We start from the raw sequence: 22,461 nt of genomic DNA, 5'->3' as shown, positions 1-22,461 counted from the left end.
AACCATGACAAGCCAAAAAGCTTTTACATTAGATGACTGGGGTTAAAACACATAGTTGCCAAAGCAAAGACAAGAATTGAATTTACTTTTAGAGAAATTAGAACATTAACCCTTTCTCCCTACCGTTCACCACACACCTTCTAACCTTTGCATCAAACATAAAAACACAGGGTATGTTTTTTCTGAGTATAAACCTAATCACGTTCTCAGAACATCATTCGTGTTGCAGAGCCAAGGAGGCTGAGGCTTCGTGGGAGAGCCCAGCATGTGACTGTGCTGTCAGATACTGGGGTATAATGCACTGAATGGTCAAACCAGTGTGGCACAGGTAACATTTTGAGTGTTTGGCATTGCACTTTGTATACTTTTCACACAGAAACACAAGCCGCTGAACTCTATAAAAAAGCCTAGAATAACACAACAGCAATTCTCAAACACAGCTTGCTTGGTTCCCAACAGAAGCAATGCTCTGCTATCTGAAGATGATAGCAATGACAACAGTAGGAGCAGCAGCAGTTGCTGCTGGCTCTGTGCTTGGCCTTGCACATGTGGGAAGGAGTGTCAGGCCCCTGCTCATGTCACATGAAAGCACAGCCATAGCTCCACAGCCACTGCTCATGCACAGGTTGTTTTTTCCATCTTTTTGAAGCATCAACAACTGTCTGGATATTTTTCTATCCTAAAGTAGCTTGCAAAGTCTGTGTGCCCTAGCTAGAATGACATGATGTCATTACATCAATCACATCAATCTCCAAATTCAGTCATCTATTAGATCCACATCAGATTTCACTTGAGCAGGAGGAGTAGCTGGTAATATTATTTGGCTGTCATTTCCTTGGACAAGTCACTAAAACAAAGCAAGGGTTTTTCAGTCCCCTTCCCAACTAGAAGGTGACAGAAAAGGCATATGGACATTCTGAGCTGGGTTCAGACTGTGAAGATTTAAGTCTGGAATAATTTTTGCTCCTCAAACACAGTCTCAGACTTTATCCAGAGTATAAACAATCTTTCCCAAACAGTGCTGAGAATTCTCTGTATTTTCCCAGTCTGTCTGAGAGTGCATGATTTGCAAGCAATTGTGCAGCAAAGCCAGGCCCAGTGCATGATTTTTGTCACATCCATGAGATTTTGGAGGTGTGGCCCCTCAAGCCAGTAGGCTGAAGGCCTCTTCCCATTTTGACTCTATCCTTTCATCCTTCTAGCCCATCTTATGATACATTCCTCTGCATCACTTTCAGCCCATTTTCCAATCTGCCTATTTAATGACAGACTGCATTGCAGTATGACTTTCTTTTCCTTTGCTCTGCAAGGGTGCCTGTAGAGCCAAGTCAGGTTTGGATACCTCCATGGATGAAATAGAGAGGAAAGGAAAAAAGCATCCTTCAGACTTGATAAAAGATGCACTTGTTATTTAAGTGAACTGCAACAATCAGAAGCCATAATTGCAACTGAAGTCTCTTGGTACTTCAGGATGTCTATCAATGAATGTATATTCCCAGTATGGCAATCACAAAGAGGCTCTGAGTAGCTAGACCCTGTTAAGATGGATTCTTCAGAAAATTTTAGTTTCCATATTTTACTTCACTTCTGAGAATTTCAAAACTAAACTAATTGAGGCTATTTCTTTCTAAGAGTAGCATGAGAGCCTAACCTTCAACCATACAATGGAGTGGCTGGCACTAACACTGATAAACTCATGCGAAATTTCTTTTCAGCAGAGGGATATTGTCCAAGTTTTTTTGGAAACTACTGACCTAACAAGCTAAAATGACCATAAATAAAAACTTCTTTAGGTGAGGAAATCTTAGCCCAAACAGTGAAAAAACGTGAGAGCAAAAGATGCTTTGTGTTTTAAAACTGATGAATAAAAGCAACCATACAGTATCATTGTATTCAATTGGTTACCCGGAAGATAAGGAAACTGGTGCTTAAATTCTTGAATATTGCTTAGTTCTAAAACTGCCAGTACTGGAAATCATCAAAGGTATTTTAAGAATAATTCTGATTTCTATAATATTATATAATTTTTTATATATACTATATAATTCTGGTAACATATAGTTGCATTTTACAAGGTAAATTCACAGCTCCTTTCTGCACGACATATGAACTCACTCCTGTCTACTCCTGTCATTGACTATTTTAACATTTCCAGGGTTTTTTTTATATCATATGATCATGAATGTCGTTTGAGTTCCTTAATTTCTTTTGTTTTGTTTCACTCTAAACCTTACGATACCATCAATATTAAATGGAATTATGATAATTCTTTTTTTAAAAAATCCTCTTAAGATTCTTGCACGTATTCAAAGCTCCCTTTCATACACCTGGACTATAAAAAAAATACAGGAAAATATGGCACAGGCAATAGGAGTCTTAAACACTTCTAACAGAGTTTATTCCTCATTGCTGAAAATGTCAGTGTTCAGCAACTTAAATACCTCCTAAGTACTTCTCTATGCAAAGCCTTACAATTATATCTTTGTCTTTAGTAGCTTGGCACAGGACAATTAATTCTGTCACCTGTGTTCGTCTATTTCCTCCTATTTCAGCTACCTATAGACTCCTTACACATAAAGTTCTATGTAAAGTTTACTCCTCCCCCTCCTTTCATTCCCTAGTTCCCGTAGTAAACAATTAACCTTCAGTATCCAGTTACCTTGTGTCAGGACAGCAAAAGTCAGGGTAAGTCAAGCCTTAACCACTTGCATAAAACAAATAGGGCAGATAAACAAGAAATGGTATTTTAGATCAGCCGATAAGAGAGCAGAAAGAACGAAAATAGCTTCAGCACCCTTGTGTTAACCCATGCAAGACAATAAAGTGCCACTAACCAAAGCATGCATTTACATTGCAGCTAGAAAAGAAAAAACCCCAAAATCAGTTTTATAGCTAGCCCATCATTAATTGGGTCAGCTTAGCATATTTCAGTCCCCGGTTTCTGAAATGGCTGCTATACTAACCTTGGCTGGTCAGAATACCCCAGCTAGCTTTCCGTTTGGCAGGACACTCCCCTACACTTTCTGGGCGTCTTTTGGGGAGATTCTGGCTCCTCTGAGCAGCAGTGTTTGTTGTCATGATTTGTTTCTCGAGGAAAGCCTGTCTGTCATTGGTGCAGGTACTCTGGTCTGACGAACATCCACAAATGATTTCTACTACGTTTTTTCCTTCTTTCACTTTTTCACAAAGGATCTTGCTGTACTTACTGTAGAATGGCTACAACACTGAAATCCATTCAGTAACATTTACTAGCTTGGACTAGTGACTACAGGGTGGGGGAAGGGAAGGACTGCTCCAGCATTTTCTATTTTTAAAACAGAGAAAGAATCAGCTTAGCTACAGCATGAGTCTTAACTATTTACATGATTTAAATGGAAAGAAGGTGTTAATTTTTTAATCATTCAACGCAAAAAAGAAACAGATTCCTAAAGCATAAGTATTTGATTGTTTTGCTGTTTGAATACCAAGCAGCCTAAAACCGAAAACTGAAATTATTTTATCAGAATGGAAATTATTTTAATAATAGTAACAACAATTATTACTGCATCAGGTTTTACTCGTGTGTAATGTGCAGTTAAGAGTGATTTTAGAATTCAGGAGAATCCATGAAACTGTGAAACACTCCTGGTTCTCTGTGCTTTGTTTCTTGGGGGTTTTTTGGGTTTTTTTAAATAGGAAGTAAGTTATCCTGCAAATGTCAACAGAAACTAAGTCCTGAGTAAAAGCATGTTTTGACTAAAAAAAAATAATAATATTTTGAAAGTCTGATCTTGTTAGGAAAGTAAGGCTGTGATCTTGTCAGAAGAAGCACAGATCAATATTTTTTAAAAATAGTAACAAAACCAACAAAAGGGTGCTAGAATTTTTTGTTTGCTACTATCTGTCAGGCTGATACTATACAACAGAAATATGCAGAGAGAAGCAATCCATGATAAAATTCCATCATGGTAAAAGACAGTTATTTCTCTGTAATAATAATATGGTAAAATGTCTCCTTTACCTCCCTGGCATTTCCTTGTAGTATTTCTTCATTACGCACTTCTACAGATATAAAAACTAGACACTTGTACATTTTTAACAAGCAAATCAACATTACTGAGTTTCACTAATACTACTCTTTTCAGATACCTGACAAAACTTAATCCCGAAAATTCTGAAATAATACTCAGATATTTAATTTTTTTTTTATATCCCTCTTAGTTTTCTTTAGGAGAAAATCGCACACAACATTGTAGTTAGATGGGGTGAGGGGAAGAAGGAGCAGCTGCAAATTTCACCTTGAAATTACAGCACATGAGAACTGCCTTATTTGGAATAGTGCTACACCCTTTGCAGAACAGGAGCAGGTGGGCTACTGCTCTTCTCACAAGACAGAAAAAACCAGCACTCTCACAGACATTAGGCTGCTTTCAGACAACTGTTTTCCCCGGGTTTTATCTAGCTGAATGAATCAGAATATCTTCCAGACTGAAATGAACACTTCAACATATCCAGCAATCAAACTCTACATGTAAGTCTGAAACAGAGTTTACACAAAAAGGCTCATCATAAATGAAACATTATAAATATATCACTTTATTACTAGAATTATGTGTTACTTTGTAGTGCTTCCTTCCAAGTAAATAAGTACTGGAAGAGGAATTAACAGGAGAGCACACTAGGGATGTGTACATAAGTGCCTGTGCAGGAAGATACCAGCATTACTCTCCTGCGAGAAATTAATACTGACAGTTTTTGTACTTGCCATGGCTCTGAGGCTCATCTCAGTTTTAAATTTCCATTTGGAATGGAATTCCAGGACTCTCAGGAGAAAGTGGTGAAGATCAAGATCAAACAAAGCATCTGGGACTGCAGAGCAGGAATTGACAGTGGTCTGGCAAGAAAAAATCTACATTTTTTTTGTAGGAGTTCTGTGGGTGTGGTTGTCAGCTGAGAATGACTCTGTGTCTTTCAACAGGAGTGGTACAAACCTGGAAGTACTTCATACAAATGTTTTCCACATTTATTCCAGCCGCTGTTCTCTCTCAGTAGTCTGAGAGATGGGACTGGCAGGAGCAAGGAACCCAGCAGGTTCACAGACAGCTGTCATGGCTTCAAAGAGGCAGAGCCCTGCGGGAGTCAGCATCACCTGCTCCCTTGTGCAGACAACTGCACAGGAGGCAACGAGGTACCAGTGCAGTCAGCCCACCCCCAAACTCCTCCACCTTCAAAGCACGGCTTACAGGAAAAGTATCTCTATTACACAGAGATATTCCATACATGCTTGCCACTCATTGAGGTACTCTGAATACTCTAGACGACATTAAAAATATGCATTTTTGTGCCTTAAAGAAGGCAAAGCTTATCCAGTTCAGGGCTCTAGAAGGAACTTTTCACTAAATTCTGCAAGGCCCAACCATTCAACCTCCAGGCAAAAACCATTAAAAAGTCTTATTAAAACAGTTCATAAACACAAGATTAAAAAAAGACAAGGTAAAGTACTATCAAAAGTCTGATCAGTCATCATCTGAAATGATGTAAAAATATACTTGAGATGAGGAACTGAACATGGTTAAAACCATGGAGTAAGGCTGAAGACTGTGCTATTTCACTTCCTCCTCTGACATGGAATCGCTATGTGATCTTTCTCATGTCAATGAGACTGAGTCCAATGCCCTGAACTATACTAACTATAAAATAAAAATCAGTATCCTTCAACTTCATTAGGTAATAAAACCATTAACATTCAAAACTACAAAACTACTTAGGCTTAGTCCTGAGATTCCGTTCTTCAGATTTTTCTCTATAGAAGATATTCAAACACTTCCAAAATTTGCCATAAAACTTTTAACAGAAATCTAAGATGCTATCCAACCATGTAAAAAATATGGTTTACCATTATTTTCCTGACTTGGCAAACAAGCAATTAGGGATGGCATTTAGATTACAGTTACTCACAGAAGCAAGGCAGTTACCCTCAAAAAACAGCCAGGGGAAGAGGCAGATGTTACAGTCTGAGAGTTAGAAAACTAGAGGACTTTACTGATGGGTTTGGAATTCTCACCTAATTTAGCATACAAGCTTTAAATAAAGCACTATGTTACATTTCATTAATAATTAGTTCTCTTCAGATTTATAACCCAGAGGAAGAAGTGTTAAAGGAAACTTTGAAAATCTTTTTATTCCAGATTTTTGTAAAAGGAAATGTCAGTACAGTTTCAACATTTCCATGTCAGCACATAGCTCTGTGTTTAAAGGGGCAGCAGTTCCTAACAGGTGGGAATGCAAATAGAAGTAAATTTTTGCTCCTCCCTTTCAGCAGGGAACTCATTCTATTTTCAAGACGATTTTTAAGGCAACAGAGATGCAATTGTGGTAACACACAAAAACTGTGTTAATAAAACCAACAAAATCCAAAACACCCTTGACCTTTCAACACATGATACAGTCCAATGCAATACAGTCCAAACTTCTATAACAATAATTTATCTTATGAAAATTTGCACAAAAATGCACTATTTTCAAATTACACCGATCAGTATTTTGTGTGCAACCATCTCAAAGCAGCAAACTGATGACCCACCTTGCTTCCCAAACTGTTCTGTACTTTCAGGTTACTCTGTTTTCAAGACCAGGATTATTATGGGGTCACAGTGACTGCATGGAACCTGCCACACTAGATTCTGGAACAGGACTAAAAACTCTTCCTGTTCATGTGACCCACACCCTGCAACCACAAAGCTGAAATGACATACAGGCTCCCTGTGGCTCAGCGCCAGTACTCCAGGAGTGGCCTGTCATTTGACATTGCCAAAAATGAACCCAAAGAAATCCTGAACATTCCCCCCTGTAGGAGATGCCAAGATTAAGCAAATTTTAGGAAGGATTGAGGAACTGTGGTTGCTGAAAAAAACAGCATCCTACAAGGCCACAGTGGTGCCTCTGTTACATTCTGCAGCGCAGCTCAATGCCAAGGATCATAAATGCACCTTAAAAGTACAGGGATAAAGCTCTAGGAGCAGAACAGGGAAAGGCCTGGAACATATTATTTTTTTTAATAGATTTTTGCATCAAGCCATATTTCATGGCAAACATAATAGCAGGCAAGTCATTAGCAGGCAACCAGAAGCTTAGGCATGATCCAGGTCACCAACCAGTCCTCTTGACAAATACCAGCAGATAGGCAGATAATGCTTGAATGATCACTAGTTCGTAAGCATAAAATGACATTTCTTTACATCATTATAAGCACTAAGAAAGTCTATTACATATTCTTAATATAATCTCATCACTGTCTCTTAGCTTGAAGTTCAAATCAGTAGTAATAATAGTAGTAGTAGAAGATGATGAAGATGAAGATGATGATGATGTCAGCAATAGTAATTTTCCTATCTCTTCTCCTGAGATTTCTCTAGCTCTTACACCTTGTGTTCTTGGATGCTGGGAACCACAACTGACAGTTGAAAAAAGATTAAAACTTCTGATATGACAAAGGCTTTGTCTAAGGCCTCCCAGAAGTCAAACACAGAACAATGACATATTTATTACATTTCTTGGCTTGTTTGCAATGTTTACCTCTCAGACTCTACATGCAGACAAGTCAGCAGTAACATAGAACAGTATGTAAACTAAACTAAATCACAGAAGTAATGGAGCGGAACCCAAGCAAATCAGTTACCAAGCAGGCCAGAGCTTCAGATATTGACAGAAAGACAGACACAGGCATGAAACCAGGTAGTTCAGCATAGGAATGGTAAAGGGCACCCCAGAGAGAGTCTTCAGTCAATTACAATGAAAGAACAGCCATAAAGAGAGAGAGCATATTTGTTGCCAGAAAGACTCCTGACATGGCAGAGAGTAACATCCACTAGTGCAACAGATGCAGCATGCCACAAAGGATTTATGGCCAAGCAGCCAGCATTACTGCAGTCATGAGCAGAGCTCAGTACTTAGGCATGCTATGCAATTCCCCCCAAGCCATCATCATCTAACTGGCAGAAGTTCACTCGCTGTTTGCCTGCATTGTGAATGTTTGAGAACATCCCCTAAAAGAGAGGAATGTGAATAGCAAAACCCTGGCCATAAGAATCCAGTGGCTGAAGGAAGGAACATCACCTTCAGAGAGCTATGCTATTTTGGTCTTCCCTTATTGCCTTATGCTCCACCAATGCAAGAAGACCAGTGCAGATGGCAAAACTGAACTTGCCCAAGCCAATACTGCAGTTTTCTGCATATTTTCTCTAACACCAGTTCTCTTTAAAGCCTTGAAGACAGATTGCTCCAGGAGTGCCTTTCAGTCTTATTGTTTTGCATCTTTAAAACCACAGAGTTCATAATGTTCATTTTTTAGTTATACTATTTCATAAGATTACTATTCATTTCACAGAGAAAAATACAGAAATTAATTGATGAAGGGCATTTCCATGTGAGTTTAGAGCGTACACTCCAAGCAAGCAAATGGGACTTAGGTTGGTGACAAGTTAATGTCCATATTCAGAAAAAAATACATTTCAAGGAGGTACACCTGAATGAAACCAACCAAAATATGCAGCTGGTGGACCTCAAGGAGGTCCTGACATACACAGAAGAGTAAAAAAAACCCACAAACAAATCCACATGACAGGCTACATCAATTTCTTTTAGGGAGGCAAGCATGCAAACAGGCTCCAGCATACATTTACTAGAAGTTTCTATGGCCTCAGAAATTTTTGTTTAGATGAGGGATGTGAAAAATGAAAAATCTGAATTAAAAGTAACATGTTTGCCAACAGATGTTCTTGCTTTTTGTTGCTGCAAATAAGTCAGGCCATGCCAATTTAGTTGCATCATGTAACTGAGCAAAACCTCTAAGGTAGAATATGTCCTTCAAAAAAGAATGTTCTGTTGTTTCTCTAATATGTGGTGTCATTTTATTCCTTCAAAGAAAGTGCCTTATTAGCTTTATTTTGAAGTATGACTCTTCTTTGGCACTCATTTGTCATACAAGACAAAGTTATTTGGCATACAAGAGAAAGTGATGAGCTCCATCAAAAAAAGCCTCCCCTTCTAAACTTTCAAAAAAGAATATTCACACAATCTTAAGCATTTTTACACCATTAGTCTACGTGCTGCAAATGAAAAACAAATGCTAAATGTGGTGTCTTACACCGAGTGCTATGGTGAATAGGTATGCCATACAATATTCCTATCATTGCTAAATGAATCTCTTTTGTATCCAGGAAGCTAAGAGAGGTCTTGTATGGCTTTTATTAATAGAACTGTGATCTCTGTGGAACGTAAGTTGAGAAAATGCCTCATGCCTATCTTCCCTACCTAACAACTGTTGCTGAGTGGCATTATCAATTGCAATTTGTTAGAATAAAATAAATATGAAAACTTTGCTCTAATCATTCACTACAAGCCTTCCAAACAGTAGATCTCTGACAGTGAAACACGGCATTATTGCCTATTTATGAGCTGTATTTTAAGGACTGTTTTCTTGGGACTACCCAAGTAGTTCTCAGTGCACAAGAAGAAAAGGAAACCAAAAACTTCATAGTATTTACCAGTTTCTGGAAGAAGATGGAGACCCCAGTACCACAATCCTGTTGATGGCTTAATTTAGTGTGCTAACTAGTGTGCAGAGCTTTCCTACCATGCCTGTCCAAGGCAGATATAGCAAAGATGGGTAGCTTAGAATTTGCTATGGTCATTCAAGGGTAGACTTTTTTAAGCTTAGAAGAAACCAGGGCATATTCACCTCTCTTGTTCTGCAAACCAGTATGTATTTTAAAAAGCATACTATAAATACAATTTTGTCTTTCGAATAACTTTAACTTATAGACTTACGGATAAAATGAAATTTTATACAATTTTTTGTGAAAACAGGTGACATCACTATAAAATAGGATATTTAGGACAAATCATTTTACATTCTCAGAACTACTTAGCTTGTTTTTATCAGACTGCAGGTATCTGTATATGCATATGACTAGCTGTTTGTTGCTTATGCTACATTTACCTCTGCAAATTTACTTTTTTCATAATAAAGTTCCTCTCTATCACTTTCTGTTTGTAGCTAGATACATTTTGACAATTACAGAGAATCAAGTTTACTTTTGATAAAATAGACAGCTTCTGCCTTATAAAAAGTTTATGAGCAAGAACTATGCCTTCTTCTATGAAGTTATCTGTAGTAACAAAGTATAGGCTCTCTCATACAAATCAAGATCTCTACCAGTATTTGTTGGCAGAGTTTATATCTTACAGACCCAAAACATCTGATAATTGATTCATTCTTTAGAATTGATACACAAATTTTGAAATCACTTCATGCACAGCACTACTACCTCATCCTAAAGCAAATAAGCTATAAAGCTCATCTGAAGCTCCAAGCCAGTGCTCTTATAGACAGAACACTTTCATGATGTGACCAATTGGTTGAAATAGTAGGAGGAGTCTAAAAGCTACTTTTGACCCTCCAGTATTCATCCACCAACAGCTGTACAAAAGGCTGAGTTATTAACTCTTTACAGATCTGGAAGTACCACAAGAGAAATGTTACTGTGCAGATCACTGTCATTACAGATAGTTTGCTAAGGAGCTAAATATACCCAAAGTTAATTTTAATTAGTTTATTCTTTTATATCAGTTTGTAGGGCACAGAATTTAAAATGGAACAAACATATACTTGCTACGACTTTATCCATAAAGAAAGAAATTAATAAAATGTTGACTTTTGCAAGGTTTCAAATGCAATGAATATGTAAATGTTCACTTCAACACAATAAATAAAGAAACACTAGGCACTACAAACTATTTCCAACACAGCTCTAGTCCCTGATTGTAAAGCACTTGGCTCCAAACAACTAATCAGTCCCTTTCAAATCAATGGGGCAAGCGTAGATGAGTAAGTGTTTACAAAATTAGTGCCAAAGTTAAAAATAACCCAGCAAACGGCACCTTTATAATGGAATGGATCCTTATTTAATTTAATTTTTTTAATGGTACTAATACCACTGACTTCACTGTAAAAAAAGAATTCAATTCTAATACCTTATTAGGACACAGGTCTTCACTTTAAGCAAATGTAAAAGACTGCAGAGTTCTGTCCTGCATTTGGTGCTATTCAGGCTTCTAACATTGTGAATGATAGAATAATGAATTTATTTTTATGCAAGCAGTAGATGATACTAAACTGTAGATGCTACAACTGCTCAGAGGAAAATAATTCAGAACAGGCAAGTAAAACAGAGAAATTGTCTGATAGCAAGAGAGCATGAAATGAGCTGAAGGCCATATAGTACAAAGTTCTATACCTAGAGAGGAAAAAGCAAATGCACAATACAGTGACTTTGTTTTAACATGTGATTTACAAGCTACAGGCTCTACCCAAAATACTTTACTGCTGAGGGGGCAGCATCATTCCAGGAGGTATTACATAGGGTGCCATATACATGGCACATGACATAAGTGTTCCAGTTGTATACAACTAATAGTTCCCCCAGTTATACTCATCAAGTCTCAGCTGGAGCACTGTTTAAAATGGGAAATTAGACATCAGTAAAGATGTCAGTAAACTATATATGAACTGCCACAAGTCCAAGGGAGGGCAACTGCAGTAACTCCAGGTGCTAGAACATAAGACTTAGGAAGACAGATTAAGTTAAATCCTTTTTATTTTATTCTAGAAAAGAAAAAAACAGCAGAAGTAGGAAAATGTATGATAATAGTCCTTCAATTCATTACTTCTTATATGCAGAGAGAAACAATCATACTTCATGTATTTAGTTTGCAGAAATAAAGATTTAGGTCAGTCTTGGGGGAAGTGTGATATCTAGTGTGAAGTCTAGTGATGAGAACAGCACAAACTGCAATTGGTTGCATAAGGATGCTGCAGAAATCATTATTACTAAGTATTTTAAAAACAGGTTAACCAAACATTTGCCAGATAACTCATGTATATTTGATCCTACAGCATTCAGTTTACCTCTGAAGGTACCTTTCAGCTATACACAATTAAAGTTTTACTCAGACGTAATTTCCATTAACAAATTAATGTGCCTTATAATTAGTAGAGCTTTTGCAAGCACTTTTTGGTCTTAGCTGATGCTAAATGCCAATCTAGTTCTTGTATTTCAATGCACATAAACAGTGTAATAATGCTGTAATTAATTATTGTGACATTATCCAGCCATTCATATACACTTGAGATCCAAAGGATAGATGTAGATTGTTGACTATTGAAACTGAAAATATTCCTGAAATATTAAGGAACAAAGTATGACCCATTTCGCTACTAACATTTAGCAACAAGTCCACACAAAGCAGATGACACAGACAAAGCTGTCTCCTTATACTTAGTAAAGAGAAAGTGACAAAACAAAGCAAGTCAGCCTTGAAATGTATGATCCCTGGGCCCCAGTTCCTGAACTGACCTCTATACCTTCAGTCTGACAAAAGGAGTTCCACCAAAAACTACTGCTCTGTACCTGAAATGCCCTCAATTACACAGACTTCATAAAAGAAAGACTTATTTTAACTCCAGGGGTCAATTTAGAAAGTATGAAATAATGCCTGTGCCTAGTAGCACATTATTTCCAAAGGTTCTTCTTTTTCTTCAAAATTATAGCGTTCTGTCCTAGTCAAGCCATTATAATAGCAGTAAGTAATTTTTTGTTATTAAAAGCAAACCTAAAATACTAGTGCTAACAGAATTTTGAGAGTATGTAATCAAGTTAAAGCTAGAAAATGAAAAGAAATATTTCCTCTAATTTGAATTACTTATTGAAACACTATAAACTTCAATTAGCTAATGATAGATGCTAGACTAATTGGTGGTTCTTTGTGTTGTTTTTTTCTGCCAAGGTTTTTCTGCTACTTGAGAAAAAAAAGAATGGATCACTAATTAGGAGGATACTCATTATTTAATTTTTCAAGCTGTTTCACGTTTCATGTTACTTATTGTACATCTTTTAGATATCACTTTTAACAGGATATTTTGTTACATGTACTATATAAACTCTACTGAGGCATCCCTGGGTTTCACCAACAAATCAAATCCCACAACACGTGAGTCCAGACACTGGCATGCCTCCTTCCACAGACATAGAACTAAAGTATAAAAAAGATCAGATAAAATAATGATTTTGAGAAGAATTATTTGCATCCCAAAGAGCAAGGATTGCTGCTGTTAGTCACAACAAATGAATGAATAGCAGATAATGTAACACTAGTTGAATATGTGCTTACAACTCTTACAAATCCAGAACCAACCACTGCAGGCTGGACAGTGAAAATGAAGGCACACTGATGTTGAACTGTAAAAAGTACAATTTAAGTGCAAAATAGTTGCATTAACTATTTTCTTTTAATAAAACAAGCAGAAAACTAGAAAATCTAGCATATGTTTGATCCTTTAAATCAATAAAAAACCTCTGCTACCTGGCCAAAACAGTAACCTGCAGGAGGATAGATTTTCATCTTTTGCATTGGCCAGCTACTAGAATACTCAAAAATACATTATTTTAGGTATAATAGATGAGACTTTTGACAAATGACTGAATTACAGATTCTTGGGTTCAGCAACAGGTAACACCACAGACACTATTTTACTCTCCAGCCTGATGCATGTTATTCCTTCCCCTCCAGTTCCTCCCAAGTCTCTTTCCTTCTGCACCCAGCTCATGTGTCAGCCTTCCCATAAAAAGCTGCCTTAGAGCTGGCCAGCAATTTCAGGCAAAAACTTCTTGATTTTAAGTAAGGTGTTCTCTGCAAGTATTCCTGTCTGTGCTCTTCCTATCCTACTGTAGTGAATATACACATACACACCCACACTCCTCTCACACATATCTGTATCTGCACATACACTCACACACAAACACATGCATAGTAGTTCAAATGGTGTCATTAACAGGCTCAGATGTAAAAACCCTGGATTTCAGAGCTCGTGCAGAAAACACATGACATAAATCCATCTCAGGTAAATCTTCTGCAAAGTAAGCTAATTCCTACTTTAGGATTTAAGCCTTTCTTTCTGGATTGCAAATTTTAACACCCTCACACAAAATGTCTAGCTTCAGTCCCAACATTAAAGACTGAAAAAAATATTTTGAGTTTGGAACTGTTTCTGGTTCGTTTCTATAGTTTTTCCCTTTATGTTTAGCTTGGGTATCTTCACATTTGCAGTACCTAGGGATGAGCAGTAAAGGCAGTAAGAGCCAAGAAAAGTCTTCCTGTTCTACTGCCTAACCCAGCTTGATGCCATCCCAGAATACAAGGAACAACAATAAAGACAAGTGAGGTAGCAGGGATCCCAAGCTGAGCAAAATCAGGTCTCAGTCATGTACCAGTATGTCGCAATTTAGAAGAAAGAGTGTTCTGTAATGCAAAAGAAGTGTTCTGTAATGCATTGAATGAAAATGGTACCTCACTACAGATGAGATTGGGGCAACAGTTCTGCTGAAGTTCTGCTTGTATGAACAGAAAAGGGAATTTTCACAAGAGCTTTCAACCCAGTAAAATTTGAAGGGTTTCCACACATATGCCCAAAAGCTGGCCCTGACAAAATTTTACTAGGGTTCCTGATATGTGCCAAGAGACAACTTATTCAAAGTACATGAGGACTACATCTTCTCAAAAAAATTACTGTAAGAAAATTTTACCTTAATCAAGACATCACTTTCAGAAATATTTGGACTAATTTCACTAGAGTGGTGAGAAATAATCATATGACAAACATGGAAAATTTCAACTACGAATGGCAAGCTGGGAAACATTAGGAGTAATTGGGAAAATAGTCCCAGATTGGGAAATATTCAGCAATCTTATTCATATACAGCCACCTTAAATATAGGCCTCCCTCCTAAAAGAAACCTGGCTGTGATATTTCAGTTTTATTCTGAACTTAATATTAATCTAAAAAAAAATAAAAATTCAAAAAGATGAAATAAGTTCACATAATCTAACATTTCTACAGATAATTTTTGTTATACAAAACACACCAACAACTACAGGAAAAAACCTCACTCACACTTATAATTTGAAAAACTGAATGTAAATGAGGCTAGCAGATAAGTAATTACCTGAACAACAAAATCCCCAAACAGTAGTGATAACACAGTATGCACAAATATACCTTGTCCTTGAGGAACTCCATAAAATTCAGCAGCTATCCTTGCTGCTTCCTTACGGTTTCCTTTCACAATGTAGAAATGACTAAGTATAGCAAGGCTGATCTTCACAAAAAGTTTAAAACAAAAAAGCGAAAGTATAGTAAAGTAGACATTGGATAACTGCTGTGCAAAAGGGCGACTTTCTTCTATGACAGTCATTGCTGCAGCAAAATCTCTGTCAGTGTTTGGGTCAGGCTCTCAAATGTGTTGATAAGATCATATGGCTCCAGCCATGCACTCATGGGAACAACTGGTCCCGAGGAAAGAAAATATCAGCTGGTCATGATGCCTGCTGCTCAAAATATGATGATTATTTATACTGTACATAGTACTGAGTTCACTACCGCTCTTGCTAGCCCGGTGATATTCGTGTGGGGACAGCAGGTTCCAAAATCCTGGATTGTACTTTTTCCACTTAAAAGGTCTGTTGCATTCCACATTGTGCATTTCTAATTAATTTATTTACATGTTTAAAATATATTTTCAAAAGTATTATTATAAACCCCTGAAATGTACTAAACCATGTAACTCAGATAATGTTTTTGCCAAAATGTGTTCTCCTGCTGCTTACATACAATTGCTCTCTTCTGATATTTCATTTTATGTCAGATTAATATTCTTTCCTTAAAAAATTAGAATCATACCTGCAAAATAATTGAAACACACATTAATAAGTAGAGATTTAATATATACCAGCTCTGACAGTCTCTCATTCAGCTCAGGCTGAATGAAGGTATCTAGTGTACAAAGACTTTAGCACTATACAAAAAACAGTATTCAGAGCAGTTGACACAAATCAAACATCTAGATATTTTTATGCATAAGACCTGGAGCACCTAAAATTAAATTATTTAAAATTCAGTGATAAATATAAAATACAGAATTTTTTATAGATATGTATTTCATTGTGCTGCATCATATTATTTTAAATCTATGACATGACAGGCTTTATTTGTTGGCCAGGTTTAGAGAGGAGAATCTAAATTCCTCTGATTTTTTAAGAATTAATTTGCTTTTATATCATAAAGCTATTACTCATAAAGCTATTACTCATCAGCAGTCACTCACAAGTTGTTCCATTAGTGTGAGTAATTGCTCAGTAAATTACTGACTTGCAACATGATACAAACTGAGGAGCTGCATGACAGAACCAGATTTCTAAGTGAACTATAATCGTAAAGTAAAGAACCATGACAGCCAAGAAATGGGCCTGCTTTAAACTTTTATACTTCCTTCTAAATTAAAAAACATGTCTTGAATTATAACTTAAAATACTCTACCCAAAGTAATCCTAAACCTTTCTATTCTATCCTGGATTCTCTTGTTTGGTGATCAAAAAAAACCCAAACATTTTATAATGTTGGCAATTTTCCATCAGGATAAAAGGGTATGATCCAAATATCACTCCATTCACAGATCACCCTGACTTCAATGAACAGAATGGCAGATATTAACCACTATAGTACAAAGCCGTATTTCTGAAAGGAAAGTGGAAACAATAAAACACTCTTATCATCTGACCCTCAGAGTAATTCATTAGAGTAAGAAGCTATGTTTTCTGGAAAGTAAATTCAAACAAACCTATATAAATGAAGAAAATAAAATGATAAATGGAAATATTCTTGGAAATATATATCAAGATTTTTAACAGACAGGAAGTGAATTGTGATTATCCTGAGAGAAACAGGCATTAGGTATTTTTCTTTGAAAAATTTTAATCCACCTAAAAATCAACCATAACTAGAAAAGGCAATTAAAAAGGAGTTTACACTGTAAACTATATTACTTGGTAAAAAAAAAATCCACAATTTTTTACTATATTTCATTTATAGACATTTTCTCATCCAGCCAGAATAGGAACTGCTTTCCTCATACCATTATTAGAAGCAGGAATGAGTACTCAAAATGCCAAATGAAAATCCCTTTTTATATTTGGCACATTGTTATCCGACACTGAATTGAGGTGTCATGTTTTCCACAAGTATAAAAGGCATTATGTTCTGAGCTCCACTGCCAATTCTTGTTTCAATCAATAGAAATGGTATTTTCCTTAGTAATACACTCAGTGCTGGAATTTCTTACTTCTTCCATATTTTTATTAGTATTATTAAGCTTAACTTGATCAGTCCACAGAATTCCACAGCCATCCTGTGGACCTCTTTTACAAATCTACCACATAGAACAAGGAAAAAACATAATTATATTATGGAAAGCTTTTTCTTCATACAGTGTTTTATCTGACCCTTTTTCCTTTCTTTCATATAGTGCCATCCAGTACCTCCTTTCTCATCTAGACTTCTCCCAAGTCTAGATTGTTTGTTAACAAACAAAATAATCTTTCTTTGTAGAGGCAAAACTCCAAATAGAACTACCATAAATAACAGCAGGAATTAGAGGTGCTCAGAATTCATCTTCCCCTTACAGTACTGTCTCCTGCTTCTTAAAATTAGATAAATCACAAAAAAAAAATTCTCAATCATTAGATGGTTTTCTTCAAGTATAATTCTTCCGTTAATGTTCAAAAAATTTAAAACTATAATAATAAGGCCACTTATGCATTTAGTATTTTGTAAGCAATGTTTCAAATAACCTCACACATTTGTAAAACCACTTTTAGGAACAATATGAAAATCAAACGGGAAGGTTATTCCTCTATCAAAATTTGCCTTGTGTCTTTTCAAAAATTTCCCTCATCAGTAATAAACTACATAAGAATGAAAAACTACATGAAATAATGAGTTTTGAGAACTCCATTCTCAATGTGTGAATTATATTCACACATTCCTATCAGAAGCTGGCAAAATTATTCTCATAATATTTTCTCTTTTTTTAGAGCCCTATAACTCTTATGTGTCAGCTTAGCTGGAAACTCTCCCAACTGCACAAAACCAAGTCTATCCTAATCTAAGGGTTCTAATCTGCTACAGAAATTACCATTACAGCTTGTTGGCAAAGCCATGCTGTGAGGCACCCAGTCATGAAAACTGAGCAACTGCTTGGAAGTTAACGCCCACACGGTATTTTGGGAGAGCCGGGAACGTGAATGCTGAGATCTGAACACAGAATAGCTGAGAGGGAGCCCGTGCAGACTCACAAAACCAGAAACAGAAAGTTACAGCTGTTGTAATGGAAATCAGAAAATGGAAGCACAGATAAATAAATAAAGGTGCTGACGATCAATGAGACGCCATGAAGGAGTGGAAAAAAATGGGATGTAAGTGTCCCACATTTTCTATTGCATGGCAACGTGAAGTAACTGCAGTCCAATTTGCAGCACTGCAGAATAATGAGAGCTTCCAAATGGAAATGCACCATATGTAACAAATGTACCACATTATAAAGATATCAAAACACTGGAAAAGAGCAGTGGCTTAATCTGGATATTTGCATTTCCTATGTAGTTTTGACTTTTGAGAATGAATTTTCTTGGCCTCATTTCCTCCCTAGTAACATGGTGAATATTCTGAAGATAACTTCATTGCTGTTAAAAAACCACTCAGATATCCTGGTGAAAATAATAGGTATTTAGTAATTTTATTTTAATACAAAATTCAGATTACAAACCTAAATAAAATGAAATCTTGACTGTTCATTCACTTAATGTAAACAGAATAGACAGGCTGTAAAATTATTTTAGCATTTAGGGTTTTATCATAACACACAAGAAAATGGCAATATGCTATATTGCAAATTTAACAATATTTGGATTGTTATTTTGTTTAAGAAGATAGTAACACTGTGACAGACAAGGATACCCTTACCTTGATATGCAAGCACGTTCCCAGAAAATAAAACAAGGCCAATGTAATGATTCCTGTGATATGCTTCCCCATTTCTGCCAACTAATTATTTTAATTTTAAAACCACTTAAGTAATCTCAAATGCTAGAATTTTATGGTCTTAGAGTTCCCTTTTAATGTAGCTTGGTCAGCCATCCTTTCTCAAGAACATAATCTGTATAATCAAGATAGCAGTACTGCTGTTCATAATGACTATAAAGTGGTTCATTTCAAACTCCAGAGCTCAGACAAAGTAGCCTTTAATGCTTTACTGTGTAGCGGCCAAGTGCAGAAAGAAAGTATTTACAGTGGCACCTGTTTGTGGTAATTCAAACTGTCCAAAATCTAGTGTACAATTTACCCTCAACCTAACAGTTATAATTTTTAGAAAAAAAAGTTTTTAGGAAAACTTTTAGGGAAAAAAGAGCAATTTTTAGACAAAAAATAAACAAAAACCAAACAAACAAATAAAAACCACCAAAAAAAACCCCCAAAAACCCCCAGCAAAAAACGCCCCTGCCCAAAACAAAACAAACAAAAAGAAACCACCCAAAAAAACCAAACCACCAAAAAATAAACCACTAAAAAACTATGTTCTATCATCTATGACTAATTACATAACTACATTCATAAACTAGTTTATTTTGGTAAAATTTCATCTATGCTTTAGAAGACTGGTTTGTTTAATTTTGAGTAAAAAAACCCTGGTTTGTTTATCTTGAGTAAGGCAAGATACAGAAGAAAATTAACACAACCGATAGAATATTCAGTGTTTGAAGGCATTGTTTTTAATATCAAATATTATAAAACCATTAGATATGTGATTTCTTTGTAGCACACGCTGTGTTGTTACTTTTGGAAAACACACTTCCTTGTATTTATATTTTTTAAAGTAATACATTTAAATTAAATGATAGAAGATGTAGAAGAGTAATTATATTCACAGCACAAATACCATTACAGATAGTCTTAACAGTTTTCTTCTGTATTTTGGAGATGCATATAATGTCTGAAAGTGAAAATGTTTATTTGAAAAATGAGATAAATGTGAAATACAGTACAAGGAATTATTTGTATGACACTTCACCTGCATGTCTTTCTCCACATATAAGAGACGGCTAAATATACGCAAGAAGTTGATGGTCATCCTGGTTCTGGAACTTCTGTCTAATAACAGGTTTAATAGAAGATTTTAAGATACCAGGGAAAGGAACAGGAACTCTTAGGTGCTTTGAAGAATTTATTATTTTATACATTATAGGCAACCAAGCAGGAGAAATTTGTAGAGCAATGCCCTTGAAACAGAGCATTTAAAATAAAATCAGTAAGAAATCAAGTTTTAGTACTGTTTCTGATGTAAGCATACAATGCTTCATAAAGAACTCAAAAGAAAAGAAGCATGAGCTACTGAAAAGGAAATGTCTAACTCAGCGTGAAAAATAATCTGTTTAGTGACCAGTTAACTTGTATTTTACTGAGTGTATAAGATTCTAATCCTCAAAATTTTACCTAATTATCTAAAGCTACTCTATGTTACATCATTTCTTCTGTGATCTATGTTCAGCAATTTTTTCCACTATTTTATATTCAAAGAATCTGAACTGAAGAAATCTAGACTCAGAGGAACTATTTTAAAATTTATTTTATCATCATGCAAAATGTTACCTTAACATCAAACTGAAGACAAAAAGGCATACATACCATAAAACAATCTTCAAAAAGTATTAAACGTTCTTTCCATTAATACCATTCTTAAGGATATTACGCATTTATGCTTAGTCACAGAAAATAAACCCAAAAAAGTCATATTTACCTGAGAGCTACAAGAAATTCAGAAGCTGGAGTGACTGGAAAACATCAAGCAGCTGCTGTGTCCTTTTCTAAACAGGAACTCAAGCCCATTAGTACCACCCAAATACTACTCTTTGTAAAATATGAAGAGAAGAGGTGAATGAAGTACAGACTTTGTGCTACTGTTTTGGGGAATGAAAAGACAAAAAAATGAGAGAACATAAACTTTTTCATCCAGAAAAGACGAAACGTGGTTTAGATCTGAACTGCTTTCTTACTGCACTCCATTGTTATCCTTAGAAATTCTTCAGAATTACTTGAGTGTCATGACAAAGCCTATCAGCACGAAAACCTGAGAGCTGTGTTGCCAATTGCAAGAGACAAAACACTGTAAACCAAACAAATTAAAGGCTCATATCTCCTCCTTTTTACAGCTTTTCTTTTCTTCCTCAACAGTATGTCTATCCATGATCTACACAAAACATACAGCATGAAGTTACAACTCATAACCAAAGTTATATTTCTTTCATTCAGATTTCTGCAGTTCCCATAATTCCTGCTAATAGCCTAATAACCCAACCAAAGAATCAAACCAAAAGTCTATTTCAAAATGCAATGCAATGATATCTTTAGTGGCACAATAGGGAAATGTGAGAGTGTCTTAAAACACTTTTCCTCATGGTTGAGCTCTGGCTTTTGACACCCATTCTACTAAACAGTTGCATATTTAGACATCATTTGTCTTCTCTTATAATGAACACAACAGCTCCTTTAAGAGAACTTTAATGCACAAAAATTTATGAAAGTTTCGTTACATATATAATACATCTCTGTATTTTGGTGTAACATATTATTTCCATCAGTTCTTGAACTGCTCTAGAAAGTTCAAATTTATGCCTTTGTGTGGTACTTTTTTTCTCCAGTGTATTAAAATCATTGGTCTGACACAGTTTAGGCTCTATACAAATCAAGTTGAGTACATGAATAATGCAATCTTCCATTTCTAACATCATAAAAAAGTGCTTATTCTATTGCTAACTCTTAATGAGTTCAAAATGGTTTAATTGAGGTGTTTACCCTTTCCTAGTAGTTGAAAATACTACTCCTATCTTACAAAATAATTCTAGTATACAGACTTGTATGTCTGGATTTCCAGAGAATGGAATTACTGGTCAGGGATTAAATATCAATCAGTATCTCTGCACATAACAGACATTCTCCATATAACATGTATTGAAAAGCACAAAAAGTAACTCAGATACTTAAGTGATTATGAAATTCTAGTTTTTCCAACTATCCCAGTTCTTGAAAACATAACATAGTAATGTTAAATCTGTATTCCTTTGTTAGGCACCAATGGACAGCAGCTTCTCACAATGGGGATAGATGCCCCTTCAGCTACAAGTCTAGTATCAACCAATTCTGCTGTCACATTATCACATGAACATGCTTGATCTGCTTAACCAGCCCATCTAATCACTGAGAGAAAGTTCTGCCCAGAAGGGAAGTAGGTATGACCAACAAGCTTGCAAGTAAATTCAATCTGAGTTCTGCTAGAAACATAATAAGCTTATTTACAGTATTTGTTGCAGTCCTCTTTGGATACCTAACATAACTCAACTATTAAGAGTATTACAGAAGATTCCAAAATAAGTCATGTGTGTACTTAGAGACAGTACTAAACCCAGAAACGTGTCAGACAGCAGGCACACACAGCCTGCTGACAGACAAACTCTAGCAAATCTTGCCCTTCAGAAGTT

At 35.9% G+C, this 22,461-nt stretch overlaps 1 protein-coding gene across 4 annotated transcripts in view; it reads right to left on the bottom strand.

The window, feature by feature from the left end:
* Window positions 1-22,461, bottom strand: part of ASB5 (ankyrin repeat and SOCS box containing 5) — a 41,174-nt gene that overhangs the window by 13,520 nt on the left and 5,193 nt on the right. Inside the window, exon 1 of one of the 4 annotated variants that reach the window (XM_083861942.1) lies at window positions 15,095-15,342. The exons of 1 other annotated variant lie outside the window; for it this stretch is intronic. In XM_083861942.1, the coding sequence (XP_083718068.1) occupies window positions 15,095-15,290 (196 nt within the window). In that variant the 5' untranslated portion in view covers window positions 15,291-15,342. Of the gene's footprint in view, window positions 1-2,963; window positions 3,058-15,094; window positions 15,343-22,461 lie in introns of those variants that run through there. 2 more of the 4 variants (XM_083861944.1, XM_083861945.1) reach the window with 2 other exon arrangements.

Source organism: Zosterops lateralis, assembly GCF_965231275.1.
Source record: "Zosterops lateralis genome assembly, chromosome: 5".
Lineage (NCBI taxonomy): Eukaryota > Metazoa > Chordata > Aves > Passeriformes > Zosteropidae > Zosterops > Zosterops lateralis.
This window is presented reverse-complemented; position numbering and strand designations above follow the sequence as displayed.